Source organism: Aquarana catesbeiana, linkage group LG02 (assembly GCF_042186555.1).
Source record: "Aquarana catesbeiana isolate 2022-GZ linkage group LG02, ASM4218655v1, whole genome shotgun sequence".
Taxonomy (NCBI): domain Eukaryota; kingdom Metazoa; phylum Chordata; class Amphibia; order Anura; family Ranidae; genus Aquarana; species Aquarana catesbeiana.
Window position 1 is genome coordinate 45005584 of NC_133325.1, and position 27045 is coordinate 45032628.

General features: G+C 44.0%; 1 protein-coding gene across 4 annotated transcripts in view; it reads left to right on the forward strand.

The window, feature by feature from the left end:
- Window positions 1-26754, forward strand: part of DDIAS (DNA damage induced apoptosis suppressor) — a 33275-nt gene extending 6521 nt beyond the window's left edge. Inside the window, exons 3-6 of one of the 4 annotated variants that reach the window (XM_073612823.1) lie at window positions 4852-4980; window positions 8519-8677; window positions 20995-21112; window positions 24520-26754. In XM_073612823.1, the coding sequence (XP_073468924.1) occupies window positions 4868-4980; window positions 8519-8677; window positions 20995-21112; window positions 24520-26694 (2565 nt within the window). In that variant the 5' untranslated portion in view covers window positions 4852-4867 and the 3' untranslated portion in view covers window positions 26695-26754. Of the gene's footprint in view, window positions 1-4851; window positions 4981-8518; window positions 8678-20994; window positions 21113-24519 lie in introns of those variants that run through there. The other 3 variants (XM_073612824.1, XM_073612826.1, XM_073612825.1) reach the window with 3 other exon arrangements.
- The last annotated feature ends 291 nt before the right edge of the window (window positions 26755-27045 follow it).

The following is a 27045-nucleotide window of genomic DNA, read 5'->3' on the forward strand; positions in this document are numbered from 1 at the left end:
CAAACATTATATGTATATTTTAGCAGAGACCCTAGAGAATAAAATGGCAATTGCTGCAATATTTTATGTCACACTGTATTTGCCCAGCGCTCTTTCAAACGCAATTTTTTGGGAAAAAATATACACTTCAATGAATAACAAAAAAAAGAAACAGTAAAGTTAGCCCACATTTTTTTTTAAGGTGAAAGATGATATTACGCAGAGAATCGTGAGAGAATCGTGATCTATCTTCTAAGCAAAAAAAAAAAATTGTGATTCTCATTTTAGCCAGAATCGTGCAGCTCTAGATTTTCCGACAACAAAATCCGTTTGCGTAAATTCCGATCGTGTGTACACAATTCCGACGCACAAAGTGCTACGCATGCTCGGAATCAAGCAGAAGAGCCGCACTGGCTATTAAACTTCATTTTTCTCGGCTTGTCGTATTTGTTGTACATCACCGCGTTCTTGACGTTCGGACTTTCTGACAAGTTTTGTGTGACCGCGTGTATGCAAGACAAGTTTGAGCCAACATCCGTCGGGAAAAATCCATGGATATTTTTTTTTTTGACGGAATGTCCAATCAATGTCTGATCGTGTGTATGGGGTATTAGGCTTTGACAAAAAAAAACCTGGAAGCTGATTGGTTACTAGGCACAGCTGCATCAAATTCTGTCTCCACCAGTTTTAGCAAATCTCCCCCCGTTATCTTGCCCGGAATTGACTACTTTCTTGGGGATTGTCTTGCAGATTTGATTTAATAAATATACGTATGAGACATCAAATGGTACATTTTACATATAGAACACACTGCATTCTGTTTCTTTGTCACCAGAGGGAGCTGCTCATCATATTTTGGTACAGGCAGAAACTGTTACTATTCCTGAATCTACACGGACCATTATAATAAGGAAGCGAGGAATTGACAAGTCTGCTAAATGTTAGAGGTGGTTTGATTTTAGTCTACAGACAGAATGGCCCCCTCCTCCTCCCCCTTACCATGGTCTGTAACCTATAAGGGCAGCCAGGTACAGAAGTGTTTCCCATAGAGTGGCATGTACCGTATTTTTCCGTGTATAAGACGCTATTTTTTCCTAAAATAATAGCCTGAAAATCGAGCGGCGTCTTATACACGGTCAGTCAGCCTGGGAGACAGCCGCGCAGCTGCATCGCTGCCCATAGCTTATCAAACGGCTTCCTCCAATCACGAGCCGTATGTTACTGACGTCAGCTGGAGCTGGAGGTGAGGGGGGAAGTGGAGAGTGCGCAGATGCAACAGGGACCGGTGTGTTCTGAGCCCAAGATGTCAGAAAATACAAAAGTAAGTGATTGTCTTACTCTGCAAAATTCAGACCAAATGTAGCCAGCTATGCAAAAGAGCATAGGAATAGAGCTGCAGATAAACAGTTTGTAGCTCCCTCCACTGAGTGTATAATCAGACAGTGGAGAAAACAGGACGAACCCTGCATAATATGCTGGTATTTAAACATTAACTGTAATTACTAAATAAACATGTGTTCTGTTTTACCTATGTTTAAAATATTGAATTCTTAATTTTGGGTTGAAAAAGTGGGGGGCGTCTTGTACATGGGGGCGTCTTATACACGGAAAAATACGGTAATTGGTCAGTATTGCTGAGCTCACAGCAATGCTCATTACAGCATCCAAATGTTTAAAAAAGGAACTCCACCCTTCCCAGCTAAAATTAAAATTTGTATTCTTGGTAACTGTTTCTGTATAAATGAAAAAATAGATATTTACTAGTCAATTTAATGGTGGCTGCACAGATGGGCACAGGATCTGTAGGAGGAGTTCTGTCCTCCTCTCTGCAGCTGATTGCTGAGACAGAGGGGGGCAGAGATGAGTCTTTCCGTGGCTGCACAGATGGGTGCAGGATCTGGCGGAGGATTTCTGTCCTCCTCTCTGCTGCTGATTGCTGAGACAAGGTGTCAGCAGAGACGAGAGGTGCTGCAGCTGCAGAAGAGGTGGGAGGTCCACGTGAAATGGCCGGATTTGGCCCACAGGCCTTGTGTTTGGCTTGTGTACTATTCCATGGAGTCCAGCGCTGTCCTCTTCCAGGTCAAAGTGCTTCCTCAGGGCTTTGCTTCTGCACCCCCATCTTGTATCGCTCTATCCATGGGTCTATAGGATCTGGCAGACGCGTGAAATTGAGCTAAATCCGCCCGCATGTGCAGTAATTCCGCTGAACTTGGCCAGGTTTTATAGACCCGCATGTATCTGCACCTGCACAAGATGTGCGCTGATATCACACACTATACATCATTCTCGCCTAGGTGAGAAAGGTGGAGGTAAAAGCTATAAAAAATTAAAATTTAAAAAAACAGTATTTATTGCTAAAGAGTGAGGATTGGCAGGTTAGTAAGTTATTTTCATGGGTTTTAAGGTCGACTCTAATGTTTTTTTTGTTTTTTTTTTGGAAACCCATCACATGCAAACCCTAACTGAATGACAATTAGGGGCTGAGTACAGTGAGCCCAGGGTGTGTGATGTCCACCAGGGGGCGTGTCCATGACAGCCTGGGTAACAGGAAGTGAGTTAAATGACACTGGCTGCCATTCAAGCCATAAAATTGTTGGAATCAGTGGCAGAAAGGAGTTACTGTAAGTGACCATTTTGGATTGAAGGTTTGTATTGCAACAAAGCACTTTTTTTATTTTTGCTCTTACTGGGCATCTTAGCTGAGGTTCCGCTTTAATATCCTGCTAAAGGGTAAAGCTTCAGTGTGGTCCTGGCAGCTCCCTCAGTATTCCTCCGTAGAACCCCCTAATACTAGAAAGTGGAGGTGTTCCTGAATGCTCCAGACCTGTTCTGCTAAATTTACAAGATGACCCATAATAGTTTCTGTGTTCTTTCATCCTGGATATTGCCTGTATTGGGGTCATGGAGTGGACATTACAGCCTCACAGTCCAGTTACCCTCGTCTCCTTGATTTGATTTTTTCCTTGGTTTTTCTTCTCCTTTTTGGGGTGAAGTTACATTTGATCCAACATTCACACCTGAGCAGAGCGACTTCCTGGTGACTTTGAAGCTTTTTTTCAGGTGGTTTACAAGTGTATTACAGCCGTTTTTGCATGCATATCAAGCTTCAGGAGTTTTTTCTTATTTTGAGCTTAATTTTTTTGCTACCTTCGTTTTTCTTCTTTATTTCCGTCCTTTTTTTTTTTCCTTCCTTCCTTCCTTCCTTCCTTCCTTCCTTCCTTCCTTCCTTCCTTCCTTCCTTCCTTCCTTCCTTCCTTCCTTCCTTCCTTCCTTTTTTCCTTCCTTCCTTCCTTTTTTCCTTCCTTTTTCCTTCCTTCCTTCCTTCCTTCCTTTTTCCTTCCTTCCTTCCTTCCTTCCTTCCATTTTCTTCCTTCTTTCCATTTTCTTCCTTCCACTTTCTTGCTACCTTCCTTTTTTCCCCTTTTTTGCTACCTTCATTTTTCTTGCTACATTCCCTTTTCTTCTTTCCATCCTCCCCTCAATTTTTTTCCTACCTTTCTTTTTCGTGATTCCTTCTTTCCTTCCCTCCATTTTTTTTCCTTCCTGCCTGTTTCTTCTTTCCCTCATTCCCCCCTTTCTTCTTGTTACCTCCCTCCCTCTTTCTTTTTTTTCCTCCCTACCTTCCATTTTCCTGCTAGCTCCCTTTTTTTTTTCTTGCTTTTTTCTTCCTACTTTTCTTTTGTCTTGATCACTCCTTTCTTTCTTTCCATCCACCAATTTTTCTCCCTTCCTTTTTCTTTGTTCGTTCCTTCCTTCCTTCCTTCCTTCCTTACATTTTCTTCCTTCTTTCCTTCCTTCCTTACATTTTCTTCCTTCTTTCCACTTTTTTGCTACCTTCCTTTTTCTTAGTTTCTTCCTTTTATTCCATTTTCTTGCTGCATTCCTTTTTCTTCTTTTCATCCTCCCCTCAATTTTTTTCCTACCTTTTCTTTTTCTTGATTCCTTCTTTCCTTCCCTCCATTTTTTTCCTTCCTACCTTTTTCTCCTTTCCCTCATTCCCCCCTTTCTTCTTTTTACCTCCCTCCCTTCCTTCCTTCCTTCTCATTCCTTCCTTCTCATTCCTTCTTTCCTTTTTATTCCTTCTTTTCTTTTCATTCCTTCTTTCCTTTTCATTCCTTCTTTCCTTTTTATTCCTTCTTTCCTTTCTCCCTTCCATTGTGGAGAGATCACTGAAACTCCCAGCAGCGCTCTCACAGAGAGAACATGTGAAGCTCTGCTGAACTCTCGTTGTGGACCCCGGAATGGCAGATGGGAATTATCCTTCCTGAGGTTGTGCTACTGAAAAGTGTTGTCCTCAAAGATTACATTTTCCATTAAAGGAGAAGTCCAGCCTGAGCTCGTTTGGCTGGGCTTCTCCTAAGAGTCACAGGAGTGCAGTTCGTTTTGCACTCCTGTCACCGATTTTCAGCAGAAAATGGACTGAAGTCTTCTCTCTGCTGATGTCACACAGATCAGTCCAGGCACCTCGTCATCCCGACTTCGGAAGTCTGGATCCGCCAGGTGCCTGGACTGATGGGCCTCTCAGCGAGCTGATGAGACAGCCGCTCAGTGCTCCAATGAGCGAGGAGGAGCAGATCAGGAGAGCTGCTGACTGACAGACAGCAGCTCTCTGCTCGGGGAGCTGTGAAAACTGAACCATCGGCGATGTTCAGTGGCTCGGTTCTCAGTGGAGAGACGCCGGGCGACAGATACAGCATTGGACAAATGCAGCATCAACCTAGCTAAGTATGATTATGGGGGAAAAAATACTTCTCTTTTAAAGTCAAACCAAAGGCAAAAAAAAAAGTTTTTTTGCCTTTAGTTCTACTTTAGGTTGCCTTTATCTTGTTTATTGGATGATAATAAGTAATTTTGTTTTTCTTTCCCCTATAGATTGTATGACATACATATGAATAAAAAGAGGAGGTTTCTCCTTGGCACCGTCCTGTCCATCCAGAATACTGGCTTTACCTATCCAGCCTGTCACAACTGCTTCTCCCGGGTGATACACACTGCAGACAGGTAGGAAACCTGACTATATCAAATCTTCCACCAGATGGCGCAGTTCCCATGCTTGTCTCATTCTTTTCTGCATATACCAAAACAATGGGCTTTATGTGTGGGCTTCTCTAGCCAAAACTTTTTTTTTTTTCTAGTTTTGAATAGGTTATATGGAAGGGTTAGAGCCCCTGTCAGATTGTATTGCTGGCTGTGTTCCCACTAGGGAGATTTACTCTCTTATTTGTTCTGGTGACCACCGTTTAAACCGCTACATTTAGCAGTTGTCACCACACTGGCATAGAGGGGAAACTTCCAATGAGGACACCAGTTATGGTGACCACAGTCTAAGAGGGAATTTTCCTTTTATTTAGAATACATTTTCTCCAAGACAGGATGTCAAGTTAAATCTGACCTCCAATTTTCCCTCCAGTCTTGCACAGTTGTACCGGCTCCTCTCTTGTACTGAAATGGCTTATTCTGATTTCACTGCACACTGTGAGCTTCTCACAATGTACATTGGAAGCTGATGCAAGTTAGATAGAGGCCTTCTCATTTGCTGTCTGGAGGGCAACCAACATTAATCAGCTCTTTCATTCCCAGCCTGACCCTCACTGGCCCACCCCTTATATTCATTGGATTTTGGTTATTTCAATTATGGAGGCCCAGGATCACATGTCAGCTTTGTCTTAAGTGGCTTGCATGCAAATACAGTCTGCCTAGAAACACACTCTTTTTTTTGCATATTGATGAGAGGGGCGAGGAGGAACCAGAACAAGAAAAATATAAGCAGATTACTTCAGCTTTAAATAAGGATATATAGTGTGTGTGTAATATATATATATATATGTGTAATAAATATATATATATATATATATATATCTATCTATATATATCTCTATCTCTATAGAGAGAGATATATATAGATAGATATATATATATATATATATATATATATATATATATACACAGTGCCTTGAAAAAGTATTCTGCATACCCCTTGACATTTTTCACATTTTGTCATGTTGCAACCAAAAACGTAAATGTATTTTATTGGGATTTTATGTGATAGACCATCACAAAGTAATGCGAATTGTGAAGTGGAAGGAAAATGATAAATAGTTTTAATTTTTTTTTTTACAAATAGAAAAGTGTGGGGTACATTTGTATGGCGCCCCCTTTCGCTGCAATTACAGCTGCAAGTCTTTTTGGGGATGTCTCTACCAGCTTTGCACATCTAGAGAGGGACATTTTTGCCCATTCTTCTTCTTTGCAAAATATCTCAAGCTCTGTCAGATTGGATGGAGAGCGTCTGTGAACAGCAATTTTCAAGTCTTGCCACAGATTCTCAATTGGATTTAGGTCTGGACTTTGACTGGGCCATTCTAACACATGAATATGCTTTGATGTAAATCATTCGATTGTAGCTCTGGCTGTATGTTTAGGGTCGTTGTCCTGCTGGAAGGTGAACCTCCTCCCCAGTCTCAAGTCATTTGCAGACTCACACAGGTTTTCTTCTAGGATTTCCCTGTATTTGGCTCCATCCATCTTCCCATCAACTCTGACCAGTTTCCCTGTCCCTGCTGAAGAAAAGCATCCCCACAACATAATGCTGCCACCACCATGTTTCACAGTGGGGATGGTGTGTTGAGGGTGATGTGCAGTGTTAGTTTTCCCCCACACATAGCGTTTTGCTTTTAGGCCAAAAAGTTCGATTTTGGTCTCATCTGACCAGATCACCTTCTTCCACATGTTTGCTGTGTCCCCCACATGTCTTCTCACAAACTGCAAACCGGACTTCTTATGACTTTCTTTCAATAATATCTTTCTTCTTGCCACTCTTCCATAAAGGTCAGATTTGTGGAGAGCACAACTAATAGTTGTCCTGTGGACAGATTCTCCCACCTGAGCTGTGGATCTCTGCAGCTCCTCCAGAGTTACCATGGACCTCTTGGCTGCTTCTCTGATGAATGATCTCCTTGCCCGGCCTGTCAGTTTAGGTGGACGGCCATGTCTTGGTAGGTTTGCAGTTGTGCCATACTCTTTCCATTTTCGGATGATGGATTGAACAGAGCTCCGTGAGATGTTCAAAGCTTGAGATTTTTTTTATAACCTAACCCTTTAAACTTCTCCACAACTTTATCCCTGACCTGTCTGGTGTGTTCCTTGGCCTTCATGATGCTGTTTGTTCACTAAGGTTCTCTAGCAATCCTCTGAGGGCTGTATGTATGTATGTGTGTGAGTGTGTATATAGTCTCACATAAGTGAGTACACCCCTCACATTTTTGTAAATATTTTATTCTATCTTTTCATGTGACAACACTGAAGAAATGACACTTTGCTACAATGTAATGTAGTGAGTGTACAGCTTGTATAACAGTGTAAATTTGGTGTCCCCTCAAAATAACTCAACACACAGCCATTAATGTCTAAACTGCTGGCAACAAAAGTACACCCCTAAGTAAATGTCAAAATTGGGTTCAAAATATCAATATTTTGTGAGGCCACCATTATTTTCCAGCACTGCCTTAACCCTCTTGGGCATGGAGTTCACTGGAGTCCTCTTCCCCTCCTCCATGATGACATCACAGAGCTGGTGGATGTTAGAGACCTTGCGCTCCTCCACCTTACGTTTGAGGATGCCCCACAGATGCTCAATAGGGTTTAGGTCTGGAGACATGCTTGGCCAGTCCATCACCTTTACCCTCAGCTTCTTTAGCAAGGCAGTGGTCATCTTGGAGATGTGTTTGGGGTCGTTATCATGTTGGAAGACTGACCTGCGGCCCAGTCTCTGAAGGAAGGGGATCATGCTTTGCTTCAGTATGTCACAGTACATGTTGGCATTCATGGTTCCCTCAATGAACTGTAGCTCCCAGTGCCCGAAATATATAATAAGATATAATAAAATATTTACAAAAATGTGAGGGGTGTGATAGTGCGTGCGTGTGTGTGTTTGTTCTCACTTTTCCTACTTTATCCAAAATGTATAAATTAGGTTTAGTTGTAGATACACTTTAATTGAAGTGTCTATGAAATAGCCATTGGCTGCTGGAAGGAAACGCATGTTGAAGACACATGTAGAAGTACCATTGTAAAATACAAAATCCATTGGTTGTGTTTCTCCCCCTACATTGACTCGCAGAATAAAGGGACACTCCAGACAAACAATCGGATACACAGGTCAATTATTGGAACAGTTTTACCTGGTAAATGGTTTGTAAAGCAATGCACATTTTTTGTCAAAGTTTTCATTGAACAAACTGAAATTAGAGGCTGGCTGCCTCTGTCCTGTCCCAGTAGCCACATAAGAAGTGAAGGCAAATGTTCTCAGGGGACACAGACCGCAGAAAACAGGAATTAAAAAGTCCTTTATATTGCCGTGTGTGTCCCTGTTTGACAAAGCTTGCTGGTTCCTGTCCCAGTGACTACGTAGGAAGTGAGAGGCAGAAAGTTATAAGCCGCCTTCCCCATTCATTTGGAGTTTAGCTACATGTTATGTTTATTCTGTTTCAGTGGAGGACAGGTCCACTCTTTCTAAAAGACATCTTTTTCCTGCCATCAGCAGATACCAGTGTCAGAAATGCAGCGACACATATCAGAATGCCACCCACCGATACAGACTATGTGTGAAAGTGGCCGAGGACCAGAAGCTCCATATTATCACAGTGTTTGGAAGCTGCGTGGAGAAGATCTTTGGAAGCAGCGCCAATTCCTTGCACAGGTAAATCAGTGCTATTGGACATCTTTACCCCCCCCCCCCAGGCCTTTGAAAAGCAGAATACACTTCAGGCTTTAATATCCAACAAACGGGGCAACACACCACCAAGAACTCACAGGTGCAAGTGAACCCTATCAAACTAAATCCACATAAATGAATTAAAAACCAATCCCTAAGCAGCTGCTAAAAATCCTCTTACACTCAGATCAGAAAAGACAATGCATAATATCAAGACAAGCAGCGCTCATACACTAACATAATGTTAGTATGTACTATATATGCTTGATCTAAAAACAGGAGAAACTAGGCTTGTGACATACAAAATCAATATTATGTAAATATCAGCACCACTATGAGATATAATCACATCAACAAGTACAGTTGTGTGAAAAAGTATTTGCCCCCTTTCTGATTTTTTTTTTTAATTTTTTTGCATATTTGTCACACTTAAATGTCTCAGATCATCAAGCAAATTTTATTATTACACAACGATAACCCAAGTAAATACAAAATGCAGTTTTTAAATTATGGTTTCATTTATTAAGGCAAAAAAGCTTTCCAAACCTGCCTGGCTTAATGTGAAACCTAATAACTGGTTGTGCCACCCTTGGCGGTAATAACTGGTTGTGCCACCCTTGGCGGTAATAACTGGTTGTGCCACCCTTGGTGGCAACAACTGCAATCAAGCGTTTGTGATAACTAGCAAAGTCTTTCACATCGCTGTGGCGCAATTTTGGCCAACTCTTCTTTGCAGAATTGTTTTAATTCAGCCACATTGGAGGGTTTTCCAGCATGAACAGCCTGTGTAAGGTCATGATACAACATCTCAATTGGATTTAAAGTGGGGTTCCACCCAAAAAAAAAATAAAAAATAAATGAAAAATCCAAAAAGAAAAACAAAAAAACATTTGGATATTTTTTTTTTTTTAACTTACCTCTAAATGCCTGTTGCTAGGGGGTCCTTCGTAGTCTGCCCCTTCCAGTGCCTGGGCTGGTGACATCACTTCCCCCTCGGCACAGGAAGGGCTCAGCTCTGCTCCCTCCCTCCTGTCAATCATCTGGGACCCATTACAGGTCCCAGGTGACTGAGCGGCCAATCACGGCGCGCGGCGCTGCTCGCGCATGCGCAGTGGGTGCCAGGCTGTGAAGCCACAGCCCGGCGCCCACAGTTGCAATGCCGGCGCCGCTGAACGGAGGGGGAGACGAGTGGGGCTTCGATCCCCCGCATCGCTGGACCCTGGGACAGGTAAGTGTCCAATTAAAAGTCAGCAGCTGCAGTATTTGTAGCTGCTGAGTTTTTTAATTTTTTTTTTTTTTTTTTGACTGGACCTCGGGTGGAACTCCTCTTTAAGTCCGGGCTTTGACTAGGCCACTCCAAAACCTAAATTGTGCTTTGTTTGAACCATTTGGAGGTGGACTTGGTGTTGTGTTTCGGGTCATTGTCCTGCTGCATAACCCAAGTGCACTTGAGCTTGAGGTCACAAACTGATGGCCGGACATTCTCCTTTAGGATTCTCTGGTAGAGTTTAGAATTCATGGTTCCATCAATTATGGTAAGTCGTCCAGGTCCTGAAGGTGCAAAGCAGCCCCAGACCATCACGCTACCACCACCATGTCTGACTGTTGGTATGATGTTCTTGTTATGAAATGCTGTATTAGTTTTATGCCATATGTAACGGGACCCACACCTTCCAAAAAATTTTTTGTCTCGTTAGTCCACACAATATTTGCCTAAATCCCTTGGGGATAATCAAGATGTTTTTTGGTAAATGTGAGATGAGCCTTTGTGTTCTTTTTGATCAGCAGTGGCTTTGGCCTTGGAACTCCCCCATGGATGCCATTTTTTTCCCAGTCTCTTATTGTTGAATCATGAACACTGATCTTACCTGAGGCAGGTGAGGCCTGCAGTTCTTTAGATGTTCTGGGTTCTTTTATCACCTCTTGGATGAGTCATCGTCATGCTCTTGGAGTAATTTTTGTAGGCCGGCCACTGGGAAGTTTCACCACTGTTCCAAGTTATCTCCATTTGTGGATAATGGCTCTCCCCGTGGTTCACTGGAGTTCCAAAGCCCAAAGCCTTAGTAATGGCTTTGAAACCCTTCCTAGACCGATACATGTACATTACTTTGTTTCTAATCTGTTCTTGAATTTTGTTAGATTGTGGCATGATGTGTGGCTGTTTGTGATCTGTTAGCGTGCTTCACTTTGTCAGACAGCTTCTATTTATGTGATTTCTTGATTCAACAGGTCTGGGTGTGACAAGTGAAATTTAACTCAGCTTTCCTAAAGATTGTGGTTAATCACAGTTCATTCATGATTCAGCAAAAATTACTTTTTCACATAGGGCCAGGCAGGTTTGAACAGCTTTATTCCCTTAATAAATGAAATAATAATAAAAAATTGAATCTTGGATTTACTCGGGTTATCTTTGTGTAATATTAAAATTTGTTTGATGATCTGAATCATTTAACTGTGAGAAATATGCAAAAAAATAAGGAAGGGGCAAATACCGCATATACTCGAGTATAAACCGACTTTTTCAGCCCCCCTCGGCTTATACTTGAGTCTCCCGCTGTGCCATGCTGTCTTAACTGTAGTCGGTGGCCGTTGCTGGGTGTACTGCGCATGCGCGAGCGCGTCCACGAGAACATCTTTCTTGGTGTGTGATAGGGGATTATTGTGCGTTAAACGAAGGCTGCGCAGGCGCGGTGCGGTGGCTAGTGGAGTTGGTGTATTTAATGGGCTGACAACGTGCAGCAGAAAGACGTTCTCGTGGACACGCTCGCGCATGCGCAGTACACCCGGTTGGAGAATTTGATAAATTGGAACTTCTGACAGAGCACCACCGACTGCAGTTGCATGACACAGCGGGAGATCATAGGTACATGAGGCGTGCAGATGGGCACAGTGAGGCTGTAAATGGGCATTGTTGACCCTCTTTTCTACTTACAGTAGCTGCTGCATTTCTCACCCTAGGCTTATATTCGAGTCAATACGTTTTCCCAGTTTTTTTTGGTAAAATTAGGTGCCTCGGCTTATATTCGGGTCGGCTTATACTCAAGTATATACGGTACTTTTTCACACATCTGTATATAGAAACAACTGTGTTGCGCTTAACCACTTCCTTACCGCCGTACGACTATATACGTCGGCACTTTGAAGAGGGATATCTCAGTTATGGCAGCTGCTCTCGCCATAACCGAGCAGCAGAGCCGTCGGTAGCGGCGGAGGCGATCGGGTCCTGTCTCCTGCTGGGTATGAATACGATGAGGGCAAGATGGCCCCCACCTGTCTCCATACCATAGCAGGGTGAAAGCGACGTCAAAACGTCAAAAGGGTAATTTTTTTTTCTTTTTGGTCATTTTTTCAAATGACATTTTTTTTTTTTTTATTGCATTTTAGTGTAAATATGAGATCTGAGGTCTTTTTGACCCCAGATCTCATATTTAAGAGGACCTGTCATGCTTTTTTCTATTACAGGGGATGTTTCCATCCCTTGTAATAGGAATAAGAGTGACCCAAATTTTGTTTTTTTTTTAAAAAACAGTGTAAAAATAAATAAATAATAAATAAACATTTTTTTTAACCACTTCAGCCCCGGAAGAATTTAACCCCTTCCTGACCAGAGCACTTTTTGCGATTCGGCACTGCGTCGCTTTAACTGACAATTGCGCGGTCATGCGACGTTGTACCCAAACAAAATCGACGTCCTTTTTTTCCCACAAATAGAGCTTTCTTTTGGTGGTATTTGATCGCCTCCTGCGGTTTTTATTTTTTGCGCTATATACAAAAAAAGAGCGACAATTTTGAAAAAAACACAATATTTTGTACTTTTTTAAGGGTAAAAGTTTGACGCCATTCCACGAGTGGGCGCAATTTTGAAGCATGACATGTTGGGTGTCAATTTACTCGGTGTAACATTATCTTTCACAATATAAAAAAAATTGGGCTAACTTTACTGTTGTCATTTTTTAATTTAAAAAAGTGAATTTTTTCCAAAAAAAAAGTGCACTTGTAAGACCGCTGCACAAATACGGTGTGACAAAAAGTATTGCAATGACCGCCATTTTATTCTCTAGGGTGTTAGAACCCCCAAACATTATACATTTTTTTTTCTAAGTAATTTTCTAGCAAAAAAAACTTGTAAACACCGAGTCTGAAAAAGAGGCTCAGTCCTTAAGTGGTTAAATAAAATGAATGAATAAATTAATGAAAAATGAAAATAAATATAATAAATCAATAAGTTCAGTCCATGTGTCTTTTAATAAGGATGGGTTCGGGCGTGTTCGCACACTCCACGTGTAGAGCCCGCCAGGAAGTCGCCACGGCGCTGCGCTAATCACAGGCAGGGAGACATTTCCCGATCTCTGCAGCCGCACATCGAGGAAATGTCTCACTACCTGTGATTAGCGCAGCGCCGTGGCGACTTCCTGGCGGGCTCTGCACGTGGAGTGTGCAAACACACCCGAGCCCATCCTTAGTCTTCAATATGCCACCAGTGTAATGTTTTCACATTAGTGAACAGGTGCAGAAGTTCTTGTTCACTCAGTTCCTCCACCTTGTGAAAACCACCACCATAAGCTTAGATGTACTCTTACCAGAGTGTTGACCGCCTGTTACGGGGAGTCAAAAGGGGCTCCTATATCTCATATGCTCCATCCATGGTCACTCCTCAGCTTCAGAAAGATGAAGGGGGATCATCCAGACGTCATATGGAAACCAATACTCCTCTAATCTTAGATCCTGGTTCTCAGTGGGATATGTTGTGATGATTGTGCAGGAAAGGTAGAGAGAGGTGTAGACTGGGTGGAGCAGAGAAGAGCCAGACAATAGTGAGAGTATTGGGGAAGAAGGTGAAGTGTCCCGAGAAGGAGTTCCGCTCCCCATGAATTCAACACTTACCAACCCTAGGCAAGTGTACGGCTCGTAGCCCAGATCTTTCACTTCACTTTCCCCACCATCGGGTCATCCTTGCTGCAGGTTAATGTGGGTCACGCTGTGGTAAATCAAAGGCAAGTGTGTGGCTCGTACCTCTGACTTCACTCTCCCCACCATCAGATCACCATTAATGCAGACTATTGCGGGTCACACTGTGGTCAAAAATCTTTTAAGAGGTCTTCTTTCACACACAATTCAAATGCAGCATTGTCCCTGCTCTGCCCGCCCTGCTCTACCATGGTGGTCGTGACGCGGTGCCGTGGCTAGCCTAGGTAGTGAGGATGCCATATATCGCTTTCGAGCCTCCTGACAAAGTCTACAGTGCATCACTTTTCAGATAGCACACAGGTTTATGATCTGCTCAGCCACCACAACCCAGGTGAATGTGGGTTGTTAAATTAATGGCTGCTGAAAAAGGTGGCCATAATGTTGTCTGCAGCCAGGTGAAAGGAGTTCTAGAAAGCAGGCTGGTAGGCAGAGCAGGGACAATGCTGCATTTGAACTGTGTGTGAAAGAAGACCTCTTAAAAGATTTTTGACCACAGTGTGACCCGCAATAGCCTGCATTAATGATGATCTGACGGTGGGGAGAGTGAAGTGAAGGATCGGAGGTACGAGCCACACACTTGCCTATGATTTACCACAGCCTGAGCCGCATTAACCTGCAGCAAGGATGATCTGATGGTGGGGAAAGTGAAGTGAAAGATCTGTGCTACGAGCCGTACACTTGCCTACGGTTGGTGAGTGTTGAATTCATGGGGAGCGGAACTCGCTTCTGGTGAATATATGGTGATCACAGCGGATTACATCTTGCACTGAAGTCACCCTACCAATAACTGTTTACATACCTGGTGGACTGACAGTTGATGATCACCATCAGTCATTTGCTTACATATATTTCAAGCATACAGCATCTCACAAAAGTGAGTACACTCTCATATTTTTGTAAATTTATTATCTCTTTTCATGTGACAACACTGGGGGTAATATACAGTATCTCACAAAAGTGAGTACACCCCTCACATTTTTGTAAATATTTTATCATATCTTTTCATGTGACAACACTGAAGAAATGACACTTTGCTACAATGTAAAGTAGTGAGTGTACAGCTTGTATAACAGTGTAAATTTGCTGTCCCCTCAAAATCACTCAACACACAGCCATTAATGTCTAAACCGCTGGCAACAAAAGTGAGTACACCCCTAAGTGAAAATGTCCAAATTGGGTAATATATTCACCAGAAGTGAGTGCCGCTCTTCAGCCACTTGCAAAGGTCTCTTCCTTCTTCTGTGCATGTGATGCAAAACCCCCATTCAGCCCTATTCATCCACTACTGGGTTGCATCACAGGCAGCCTTTTTATAGAAATAAACAGAATTATCCGCACATGTGCATGGAAGTGCAGGACCAGCCAAGAAAGTTTTTATGGATGGTTCTAGGAGACTGCACAATGTGGATCAGGCAGCAGTGTGGACAGGCAAGTATAGGACATTGGGATGGAGGAGCTGGGGGAAGGGGATAACTTAAATGAGAAGTGCAGCCAAAGCTGTTTTTGCTGTACTTCTGTGGATCACAGGAGTGCAGTTCATTCTGCACTCCTGTGACCCGTTTTCAGCAGACAGCGGGCTGAAGCCCACTGTCGGCTGGCGTCATAGAGCCAGTCCAGGCTCAGGCAAGATCACAACAATGACAATTCCTGGATCGGTCTGATCAGCTGCTTTCCTGGCCACTGGCGGCAAAGTAAACAAATAGGCGGAACTGGAAGTCGCAAGCTACTCGTTGCTCTCGGTTTCCAGGGGGTTGCAGAGAGAAAGGAATGACGTCAGTTCCTCTCTCTGTTCAGGGCAGCAATCTCTGCCGGCCGCATCGCTCCCCAGCTCTGCGATGAGAAGGTAGAGCCTGGGAGGGTGGTGGGACCCCCTTTCACTTCCCACAGAAGTGATCAAGTGGCTAATTAGTCACTCTGATCACTTCTGTCTTACAGGGAATCACCGGCTGAAAAGATCAATTCCAGGATGATGCCTGTTGGTGCAGGCAACCATCCTGGTATAACTACTGAAACCCAAGGACGTCCTACCGGTGGAAAGTGGTTAAGGCTGAACTCCAGCCTTCACTTTTTGTCTTGCACAGTTTTGTCTTGCTTCAGGCTCCTCTACTGAAATGGCTCACTCTGATTTCACTGCACACTGTCCTCCTCGTTTCCTGGCTTGAGGACAACCAGCATCATCTAGCACTTCCTTCCTCAGCCTGACTGTCCGTGGCCCACCTCTTTTACTCCTTGGATTTAAAGTGGAATTCCGATCAAGTAATAAATAAGCCTAAACCTGCTCCCACCCCCATTCTAAGCCCGTTTTAACTACCCTGCAAAGGAAAGATATCTATACTTGATCTGAGACTGCCCTGGTTCTGGCGCCGGCTTCATTGTAGAGAAGGGACAGCCAACAACGGATGCCCCATGGTTAAGTCTATAAGTGACGTCCTCACCCTGGCTCTGCAGCCATTCACATAGATTCACGCTGCTCAAAGGAGCATCATCTTCGGCATGATCTCCTCAGTGCAGGGTGCTCACCCAGTCACAGCTGTGACCATCAAAGAAAGAAATCCGGATGGCTGCACACCAGTGTTGTGATAACGCATTACACACACAAACTGTGCTTTTTCAAAGCTGTGCAGCCATTGTTCGTGGTCTCTCCTCTACACTGGAGAGATCACATGACTGGGTACTTAGAATAGGCTTAGAATGGGGGGAGGGAGCAGGTTTAGGCTTCGTTAGTATTTGGCTATACTTCCACTTTAAAGTGAAAATAAAGCCTTGGTTTTTTTCATTTAAAAATAACATTCATGCTCTGTGCAGTGGTTTTGCACAGAGCAGCCCAGATCCTCCTCTTCTCGGGTCCCTCTTCACCCCTTTCTGGCCCCTCCCTCCTTTTGAGTGCTCCCACAGCAAGCAGCTTGCTGTTGAGACACCCGAGCTGCAGCTCTGTGCGTCCTTTCAGACACGGAGCCACGGCCCCGCCTCCTCTCTTTCCTCATTGGCTCATTGACTTTGACAGCAGCCAATGGTGCTCCGCTGCTGTCTCGGCCAATCTGGACGGAGCGTCCCAGACAGTCGAAGCTCTCGTGCAACGTCGCTGGATCGAGATGTGGCTCAGGTAAGTATTAGGGGGACTGCTGCACACAGAAGGTTTTTTTATCTTAATGAATAGAACGCAATACGATAAACATTATGCCTTCAGAATCACTTTTAAGTACTTTTAATCATGGAGGTTTATTGTCACATATGGATGTTTCCTAGGGAGGTCTACATGCAAATGCAGCCTGCTTAGAAACTCCCCTCCCATACTGGGAGCACCTCAGTTTTGTTTTGTTTTTCGCCAGTGTCTAAGGTGTTGGTCACGGTTAAAGAAATGCTTTGATGAACTCCGCTGGAGGATCCTTCGGGATCAAGCAAGCTTTGAACCGGATCCATCCAAAGTGCCATTAAGGCCAAAGTGGATGGTACCCGGGCCTCGAGTAAAGAAGGAGGTTTTGTTCCTCTTAGAAGAGCTGGACCCAGGAAAGCAGTGCTTTGGTTATACATCAGATCCCAAAGATTATTGTGTGGCTGGGTGCAATACAGGTCCAGAGTAGTGGAAGTTCTGGAAGGACCCCGGTCCCTGAAGGTCAGTGACATAGCCCGCCGTGATGGGTGAAGGTTGGATCTGAATGTATTTCCAGCAGTATCCTGCGGCGGGAAAGGTAAGTGAAGGGTCATAAGGAACTTTAAAGTTCAGTTATGGATTTCTTCTTTTTAGTAAATTGTCCCCCCCCCCCCTGGCGGTGGCGCACTCCCGATCTGGGGATTGCTGGCGCCCATCCGCCCTGGAAGCTGTCTTCCTCCCTCCCTTCCCATCCTCTCCCCATGCCGGCCCGAACGCGGGAATTAGATTTAAACATGCCGGTGGGCGGGAGAGAGGAGAAGGGGCGTGGCTTAGCACGGTGTGTGTACATGACCCAGCGGTCACGTCCTCACGCGGCGCAGGCGCGGGACTGTTCTCACACATAAACAACACCTCACGGAGGTGTAGGCTGATGGAGGGACAGGACACAGAAACGCTGGGGGCACGTGAGTGGGTGATACTGGCAACAGATGTTTTGTTTGTGCTGCCAGAAGGCCCCAGGAAGGGCCAGGCAGCATCGAAATCTACTATTTCCAAGTGGATTCGGCAACTTATTGTTCAGGCTTATAGTTTATAAGGTAGAGTTCCACCTTTTCAGATTAGAGCAGTTAGTGCTTCATGGGCAGTGCATCACCAAGTCTCCATGACTCAGATCTGCAAGGCCGCAACCTGGTCTTCAGTACATACATTCACTAGACGATATTGCCTTTGGGCGCAGTGTGCTGCAGTATAAGGTCCTCATGTCTGATGGCGCCCTGCTTTATTTGGTGTCACCCTCCCCTCATATGGCATTGCTTTGTGACATCCCACATAGTTATTACTATGCCGCTCTGTGTCCCGTGATGTACGAAAAAGAAAATATGATTTTTATAACCGCTTACCTGTAAAATCCCTTTCTTCGAGTACATCACAGGGCACAGAGCTCCCGACCCTCTTCTTGGGATACTTATTGCTTTGCTACAAAAACTGAGGTGCTCCCAGTATGGGAGGGGTTATATAGGGGAGGGGACCTCCTATCTTGGGTGTGCCAGTGTCCATCACCTGAAGGTGGCCTAAATACCCACATAGTTATTACTAAGCTGCTCTGTGTCCCGTGATGTACTCGAAGAAAAGGATTTTACAGGTAAGCTGTTTATAAAAATCCTATTTTTTGATGCTTCGTGATGATTCGGTAATGCTTCTTTGAAGCTTCAATGAAGCTTGTCAAATGCCCTGTGTGTGTTGATATTCGATTTGTTTTAAAGAAGCCCAGTAGGACTCGGCTCAGTAATACCCCCACTCAGCAGATCCCCAGCTCAGTAGTACCCCTGCTCAGCAAGTCCCCAGATTATTAGTGCCCTCGTTCAGCAGATCCTCCTGCTCAGATCCACCAGCTCTGCTGATGCCCCACTTAGTAGTACCACCAGCTTTGCTGATCCCCTGCTTAGTGGTAACCCCCAGCTCTGCTGATCATCTCGTTTGCTGATCCTCCTCTCTTTCCGATCCTCGCTATATTGTTCACCACGTCTGACATCTGCTAGTTTCTCCTACTCTGGTCCCCCAGCTCTGCTAATCCTCCTCTCTTTCCGATCTGCCGCTCAGTCCTCTCAAGTTTGTGCTCACCTTCTGCTAAAGCGTTCCCATGTTGCACACTACCAGTTAGGGCTGGGGAAAAAAATGGATTTGAATTTTGAATCGAGATGAGAGGTCACATTGATAAAAATTTTCAGCAAATCGATTTTTTAGTTTTTTTTTTTCACCAGGACCGGCGCTGACACCGCGCCGGTTCTGAGGAGCTGTGGGCAGGAGTTTTTAGGTGAGGCCGCGGCTTCGGCCTAGTCCGCGAGGCCGGACGCCGCGGACTAGGCCGAAGCCACGGCCTCGCCTAAAAACTCCTGCCCGCAGCTCCTCAGGACCAGCGCGGTGTCCATAAAAAAAAAAAAAAAACTCGATTTGAAACGTGAATCGAGTTTTTTTTTTTTTTTTTTTTTTTTAAATTGCAGATTTTTTTTTTGGAGAAAATCGCCCAGCTCTACTACCAGTGCCGTCTGCTAGTTGCTTTGCTCCAGTCTAGACCCCGCTCACCTTCCTACTGCTCCACACTGTACACCAGATGTGATGTCTGCACCAGACACTCCCAGAATATCTACACATGAACCTGAAGTGACTGCGGTTGATGTCTTTCCAGTTCGCCTGCTGGTTTCCCAGTGCATCCTGGGATATCTGATACCTGCAATGCCTCCCAAAAAAATGAAGCTAAAGCTGAATCAAAGTCCCTCAAAAGCTTTAGGTGTTGTAAGCGAGCGTTGTCATAGACTTCTATGGAGGCTTTAGAGACCTTTTAAAGCACCAAGAAAATGACATGGGGTATAATTTTTGAAGCAAAGTGAAGCAAAGCAAACGCAATGTGCGAACAAGAATGTAAGTGTAAGGTAACCATTTTATTTACTGACAGAGGCTTTAATTAGAATTCAGAGCTCTTTCACCACTTGCCAGCTGGGCCATAGACAAATTATGTCCTGGTCGGCAAGTAGAATACTGGGGTTATGGCTGCAGCAATATGTCATTACCACGGTATTGTGTTTTTGTTTTTTGTTTTTTTCAGCAAGCGATTCTCTACAAGATAAAAGTAATTACGCCACTGGATCACTTTTAGAAGTGACAGGAGGGGTGCCTCCCACGGGTTCCTGGACCTACCTGATCGATCAGTGAAGCCCGGGACCCTTCCAGCGCGTGCCGGTGGCTTGCAATAGAGATGCGTGAAGGCAAGATGGCCTCCGCTTATCTCTATGGCCTTGGAGGACTGGAGCGACATCATGACGTTACTTCCAGTTCCCCCGTCATGTAAACAAGGCTTTGTTTTTGATCTTTTGCTTTAAAAAAATATATATTTTATTTATATTTTGCATTTAAAAGGTATAGGAGAGATTTGGGGCCCTGATAGACCCCATATCTCTCCATAAAGGGGTCCTGCAATACTGTATTGCTACCGCAAGGGATGTTTACATGTCTTGCGATGGCAATAAAAGTGATATAAAAATAAACTGTAAAGGGACCGTGGAAAAAAAAAAAAGGAATAAAATAAATCTTTTTTTTTTTTTTTTTTTCTAAAGCCCACCCCCCCCCGCACCCCCCCCCCCCCCCCCGCACAGTGCTGAATGCATACGTAGGTTACGCCCACATATGAAAACGGTGTTCAAACCACACAAGTGAGCGTGAGAGCAATATTTCTAGCACTAGATCTCCTCTGTAGCTCTAAACTGGTAACTTGTAGACATTTTTAAAGATTTTTAAGTACCGAAGTTTGGCGCCATTCCATGAGCGTGTGCAATTTTAAAACATGACATATTGGGTAGCTATTTACTCAGCGTAACAAAATTATTGGGTTATATATTGTGGGTTTTTTTTGTTTTGTGTTTTAATTCATTAAAGTGTATTTTTTTGAAAAATCACTGCGCAAAAACCTTGTGACATTAAAAATTGCCATCACCACTATTTTATTCTCTATGCCCTCTGCTAAAATATATATATATATAATATTTGGGGGTTCTGAGTAATTTTCTAGATATGAGGGAAGTGTCAGAATTGGTCCAGTAGGCAAGTTGTTAAATAAAGCATGTCCAATGCCACAATTTGAAGTGTAAACGAGTCCTTTGGGGTTTATTACTTTTATACTCTATATTTTTCAAATTTAATTATACTCCGTTTTAAATTTATTTTATTTGTTTTTTTGTTTTTCTATAAGGCATTTGCAGGAGTCCGACCAACCTTCATGTGATATAGGATGGGATAAGGCTCAGCAATTGTTGTATCAGGCAGCAGAGGATTGTCTCATTGGCAGAAGCTTCATATTTGCTGTGAAGGTAAATAGAGACATTTTATGTGTTCGAAACACGTGCATTCTTTCATGTTGCTAGTGTTAGTTATGGAAGGAAGAAGGAAAAATTGTTGGTCGATGAGGGAAACCCAATCATATTCTCTTTCTGGGAAACCATTTTTGGGCTAAGTTCCTAATTTTATTTTAAATATGCAGTGGTAAGAGGTATCACTGAAGGTGGACTTAAAGCCCCATCACTAGTCACTGGTGTCAAGGCTACAGGGGACCCGTCCTCGTCCAATTGCTCAAACTGAAAGTGAAACAAGCCGCACCACCTCCAGATTGTTTCTTTTTTTATTAAACATGATTGTATAGAGATTCGTGCATTACAAACAACATCATCCACCTGGCCCTGCTCCTCCAATGTGTTTCATCCCAGGAGAGGCTTGTGGTCCACCATGCCCTGCTCCTCCTCCACCAGTATATTTTACCCCAAGAGAGTCTGAACTTTAACCAGACCCTGCTCCTCCTCCACCAGTATATTTTACCCCAGACGAAGCTTAAAATTCACCAGACCCTCCTCCTCCAAAATGTCGCACCCAGTGAGGGGCTTATCATCTACTAGACACTGCTCATCAAACATATTTCACCTTGGTAGGGCTTACCTTTCAACAGACCCTGTTCCTCCTTCTCCTCCAAAATACTGCACCCAGTGAGGGGCTTATCATCCACCAGATCCTGCTCATCGAACATATTTCACCCTTGTAGCGTTTACCATCCACCAAACCTCGCTTCTCGTCCTCCAACATTTCACCCCAGGAGGGACTTGCTATCCACCAAACCCCGCTTCTTCCCCGCCAACATGTTTCACCCTGGGAGGCACTTGCCATCCACCAGACCCCATTCTTCTTTCTACAACACGTTCAACACCCCTTCGGAGGGGCTTATCAACCACCAGACTATGTTCGTCCTTCAATATATTTCACCCCAGCAGGAGCTTATCATCCATAAAACCCTACAACATTACATTTTGGGGGAGGCTTACCATCCACGAGACCCTGCTCCTCCTCCCAGGGGGAAATGCATTGGAGGAGCAGGAGATTGATCTGGTGAACAGCACTGTTTGTAATGAGTGGTTCCCTATATGACAAAGTTTACCGAACGAGAAATTAGAGAATTTGGTAGTGGTAGTGCAACTTCTTTTGACTTTTTTGTTTGTTTTTTTTAACTCAGAGAAAAAGGTTTATTAAGAAAATGCCATACAATACAGTCCAGAGTACACATACGTCAGCACACAATGCATTCAGACATCAAGTACAGCAATAGTAAGGATACAACCCTCACATAACAAATTTAATTTTCATTTTTTTTTTTTTTTTTTTTCTTCAAGCAAAATCTTTTATTGAACAAAGAGAAAAGATACATACAGCAGGCCATCGTGACAAGTGTCAAGTATAGTGTACAGTATTTCTTGATAAACTTTATACAACAACATCCCTTATTAATGTACAGATAAACACAAGACTAGATGATCGGTACCAATTACGTTAGGGGTGAAAAAACTTCTGACACTGACCGCTGTTGTGCCAAGAAATGACCCCCGTCGAATAATGCCCGCCCTGTACTGCGCAGACGCAGCGCTTGCGCAGTACGGAGCACAACTGAGCCGCGAAAGTCTCCAAACATGAACAGCTGTACACGGCACCTGCGCAAAGAAGATGACGTTCTGCCACACGCTCGCGCACGCTCCCGATGCTCGTGCAACTCTGTAAGGGGCGGGTGTATTATTGCCTACAGAAGAGGCCGTATTGTATCATGAAGGGCAGAGCTGATACGATGGGGGTGGGGTGGGTGTGGATTTCTCAAAGGGATGTATTATTGATTGAAGCCCCCATCGTATCAGCTCTGCCCATCATGATACAATACGGCCCCTTGCAGAGTTGCACGAGCATCGGGAGCATGCGCGAGCGTGTGGCAGAATGTCGTCGTCTTTGCGCAGGTGCCGTGTACAGCTGTTCATGTTTGGAGACTTTCGGCGGCTCCGTTGTGCTCTGTACTGCGCAAGCGCTGCATCTGCGCAGTACAGGGGGGCATTTCTCATCAGAACACTGGCCCCCAGCCACCTATTTTACTCCCCTGAGCCCTTCATTTCCTCGGCAGAGACGCGCTCTTCCTCTCTGCCTGAGGTTCTCGGCTCTTGTTTGGATAGATTGATAGCAGCGCAGCCATTGGCTCCCGCTGCTGTCAATCAAATCCAATGATGCAGGGGCCGGGGCGAGTCCGGCATTCTGTATTTATAGACGCAAATGCTGGACTAGGGAGCGGGACCACAAGGTGAGGAGCCGCCAAGGGACCCCAGAAGATGATGATCGGGGCCACACTGTGCAAAACAAACTGCACAGTGGAGGTAAGTATGACATGTTTATTTCTTTTTAAAAACGAGCGTTTACAAACCCTTTAAGCTATGACAATAAAACCTAGAAGCGCATTGGTTACCATGTACAGATGCACCAGATTCTGTGTGCACTAGTTTTAGTAAATATCCCCCTATGAGTTAAGTCCAGTGAGGTGCGTGACACTAATATTTATATCTGACAGCTTTATAGTACTCTTGGAAGATGGCTATTGCTTTAGTTCTGGGAGAGCAACGCTGATCCTTCTGAACTCTGCATCTTGAACAGGAGAGTCGTTGCAGCTGCCATGCCCCCCTTTCCTTTCTCCTGCCCATTCACAGAAGCCTTAGTATTACAGCATGTGAACACATTCACAAAATACAAAGGCTTCTCTGAATGGGCAGCAGAAGGTAGGGACAGGCATAGCTGCTCTGTGTGCCTTTCTCCTCTCTCACAGCCCAGAGTGTCTGAGTGTAATTTCTGGCACAACAATAAACCTGTCAGATATAAATAATAGATATAAGCTCAGGAGATGTCATTAAGCTCCTTGGGCTTAACTCATAGTGTGCCTACTTTTTACAAAGTGGCTGAATTCCTGGAATTCAGTTTTAAGGAAGCTTGCTAAGAGACATGAGAGATGCTTCTCCTAGGAAAGCTGCTGGCCTGGCTGTCATGTTGGTTTTGAGTGGAGAACCTAGAGCAAGCATGCCGGTAGTGAAGTCAGACCTCTTGATCTCCCCACTTCTGCCAGATCTGGTATGAAGCCCCAGAATTACCATGAAAGGCAACTAGCATTTTCAAACGTGGCTTTGCTATTTCCCTGTCAGCAGTCTCCTAGAGACCAATATGTACAGAGAGGGGAAGGGGTTGGCACCTCTGTCCCCATGTAGACAAAATGCTATCTTGCTTCCTGTCTTGGTGACACGAGGGGAGGGGGATTCTAATGAATGACAACACAGCAAAATTATAATAATAACAACCCTTCCTATATCCAAAAAGATAATTTATTGTTTTGGCTGGAGTTCTACTCTTTTCATTATGCATTTGTGTTCCATAACAGGTTCCAGATCATCTGCAGAGGGACGGATCGAGTAACTCGTCACAACTTGTCGCCTGCCAGATTATTCCTATAAAGGATGACCATGCCGTCAGCATCCTTAACCGCTACCATCGTCTGGTGGAGTTCATATCCAGCAACAGCATGATAAACACCAGACACGAACTCTCTGCACAGTCCACTCACAGAGGCTTCTGGGATCTGACCGATTCTGAGAGCAGCCATAGTCTTCATCAAAGTGCGAACCAGTTTGCAGATTACTGGCAGCAGTCCCTCGGCCTAGCCTCCTCACCCACACTGAACACATCAGCAGAAACTTCATCCTGCAGTCCCAGCCCAAGTCAGACAAACAAGGCCAAGGGAAAGTCTTGCGAGGGGGAACATAAATTCAAGAAAAGCATTGTCCTTGCCCAGGGAAATGTAAAACCTACAGATCATAAAGTCATTGTTAAAGATTACTTGTGCATTCCAAAGAACAGTCCTCTGAGGGTTAAAAGTCCTTCAGCAAATATAGTTGCTACATGTGGCTACAATCAGTGCCCATCACATGCAAACTGCCTATTCTCGCGGATGAGCTGCCAGCATCACCGCCATCTGCAAAATGTTTGTAATTCAAACAGTTACGGGTGCCAAGATTGTTCAGCCTGCCTTAAGTGTTTTCCTTCCCAAAAGACGCAGACAGCTGAAAGCCATCAAGACGGAAATGGAACTTGGGATGAATTCCCGTTCTCTGAAAGCCTCAGCGAGTTTATAGCAAGACTTGAGAACTCGGAAGAGGAAAGATTTAACTTTAGCGTCAAAGAGAATAAGTTTAGAGTCGGCAACAAAAAGGAAGAGTTTTATGAAGGCCATTCCAAAACTGCTCATGACCTCATTAAAACACCAGTTGCCTTGTTAGCACCATCCAGTAAGAAAATCAAAACACCTACAAAGACCAGAGCACCACACTGCTTGGGGGACACAAGATCTAACACCATTGCATCAAAAGAGCCTTATGAAGTTATTCAAAGTGACGATCTTCAAGAGGCCTTGGCCAGTTCTGCCTCGGAAAACCTTCAAGGACTTTTACAGAAGCGTTTTATACCTGACTTCTCGTCAAAAGACACAGTTGTTAGTGTAGCCAGTTCAGTGAGCTCTTACCACGACACCTTTTTACCGATGAATGAAAGCGCACCTTATATAGTTACAGAAAGTAAAAGAAACTTAGAAATAAACACTATCAATAAGAGCATAACCAAGTATATCCTTTCTGTAGGGCATTATAGCTCTTCTCATCCTAAAGAGACAGGAGATGTAGATCATGAGAGCAGATTGGATCTTGATCTTTTAAAGTCTGACAACCTGGAACCAACGAATGCAAGTCCCGGAATCTACAATGCTTCTGCCGATCTCTTCGATGACGTGGAGAAAATCTCAGGAGAAACACTACAGTCAAAACATACAAGATCCCTCAAAAGAAGTTATGCGAAGGAGGTTAGAAACTTAAGGACTCCTTCTTCATGGGAATCGCCATGTACAGATGTCATAGTTCGAAGAAATTCACAATTCCAGGCCAGTTATTTGCAGGAAGTTCATGAAACTGGCACCATACATGATCTGCTGTCATGCTTGCAGTCCACTCCAATGCTAAGACCACTCTCAGAGTCCAGTTTTTTTACTGGAGATGGTTGTATCCTCAGTGACCCCAGAGCACCTGTTCTTTCCAGGAGATCAAGTAATTCTCTTACAAATTTCCTGCTGAAGAAAATGAAACAGTCACTGTCAAGAACCAAGTCAAACGTGTATTGTACAACTTCTGATAATTTACGTCTCTGCTCACCGATCTTCTCTTCGTTTTCAGAGATATCAAGGTGCCACGTCTTACAGAGGAAAAGCACACAGGTCATTAAATCAGGAAAAAAGAAACTGATATTGGAAGACAAAGAGAACTGTAATATCCGAGGATTTAATGGCGTGTCTAATGAGGATGGAGGAGACCGAAGCATTGTGATCAGACAGGAAATGGAGCGGTCCGAAATTGACATAGTGCAAGATGGAGTAACCACATCTCCATTGATGCCCCCTTTGCATAGGTTTATTGTAGAGAACTCTCTTCCTAGTGAATGGTCTCCAGAACTTTTCAATGAAAAGTCAAATGTTTCTAAAGAAAATGACACTCTTCAGAGGCGACTGTTTTAAAAGGGAGATGCGTTGTTTGCTGTTCAACTATACTATTTATTAAATGAATTGTAAGGCCGAGTTATGTTTTTTTTTTTTTTTTTAAGAAAAAGTCATGTTTTCAATTTCCATGGGGTGCACTTACTTTTTCACATGTAAAAAGAGTTGAAATTGAAGCGCTATACCACTGCTAAGAGGTCCAGATACAATTTTATTTAATTAAGGGTACAATTCGTGAAGTAGTCAACGCATTTCGGGGTCTAAGTGCCCCCTTCATCAGGGTTTTTTTGGTGTGAATTCAAAGCACAGGCCTAATAAGCAGCATGTTTGGGTTGCTGCAATTTCAACTCTTTTTCCATCAGACTACAAGCC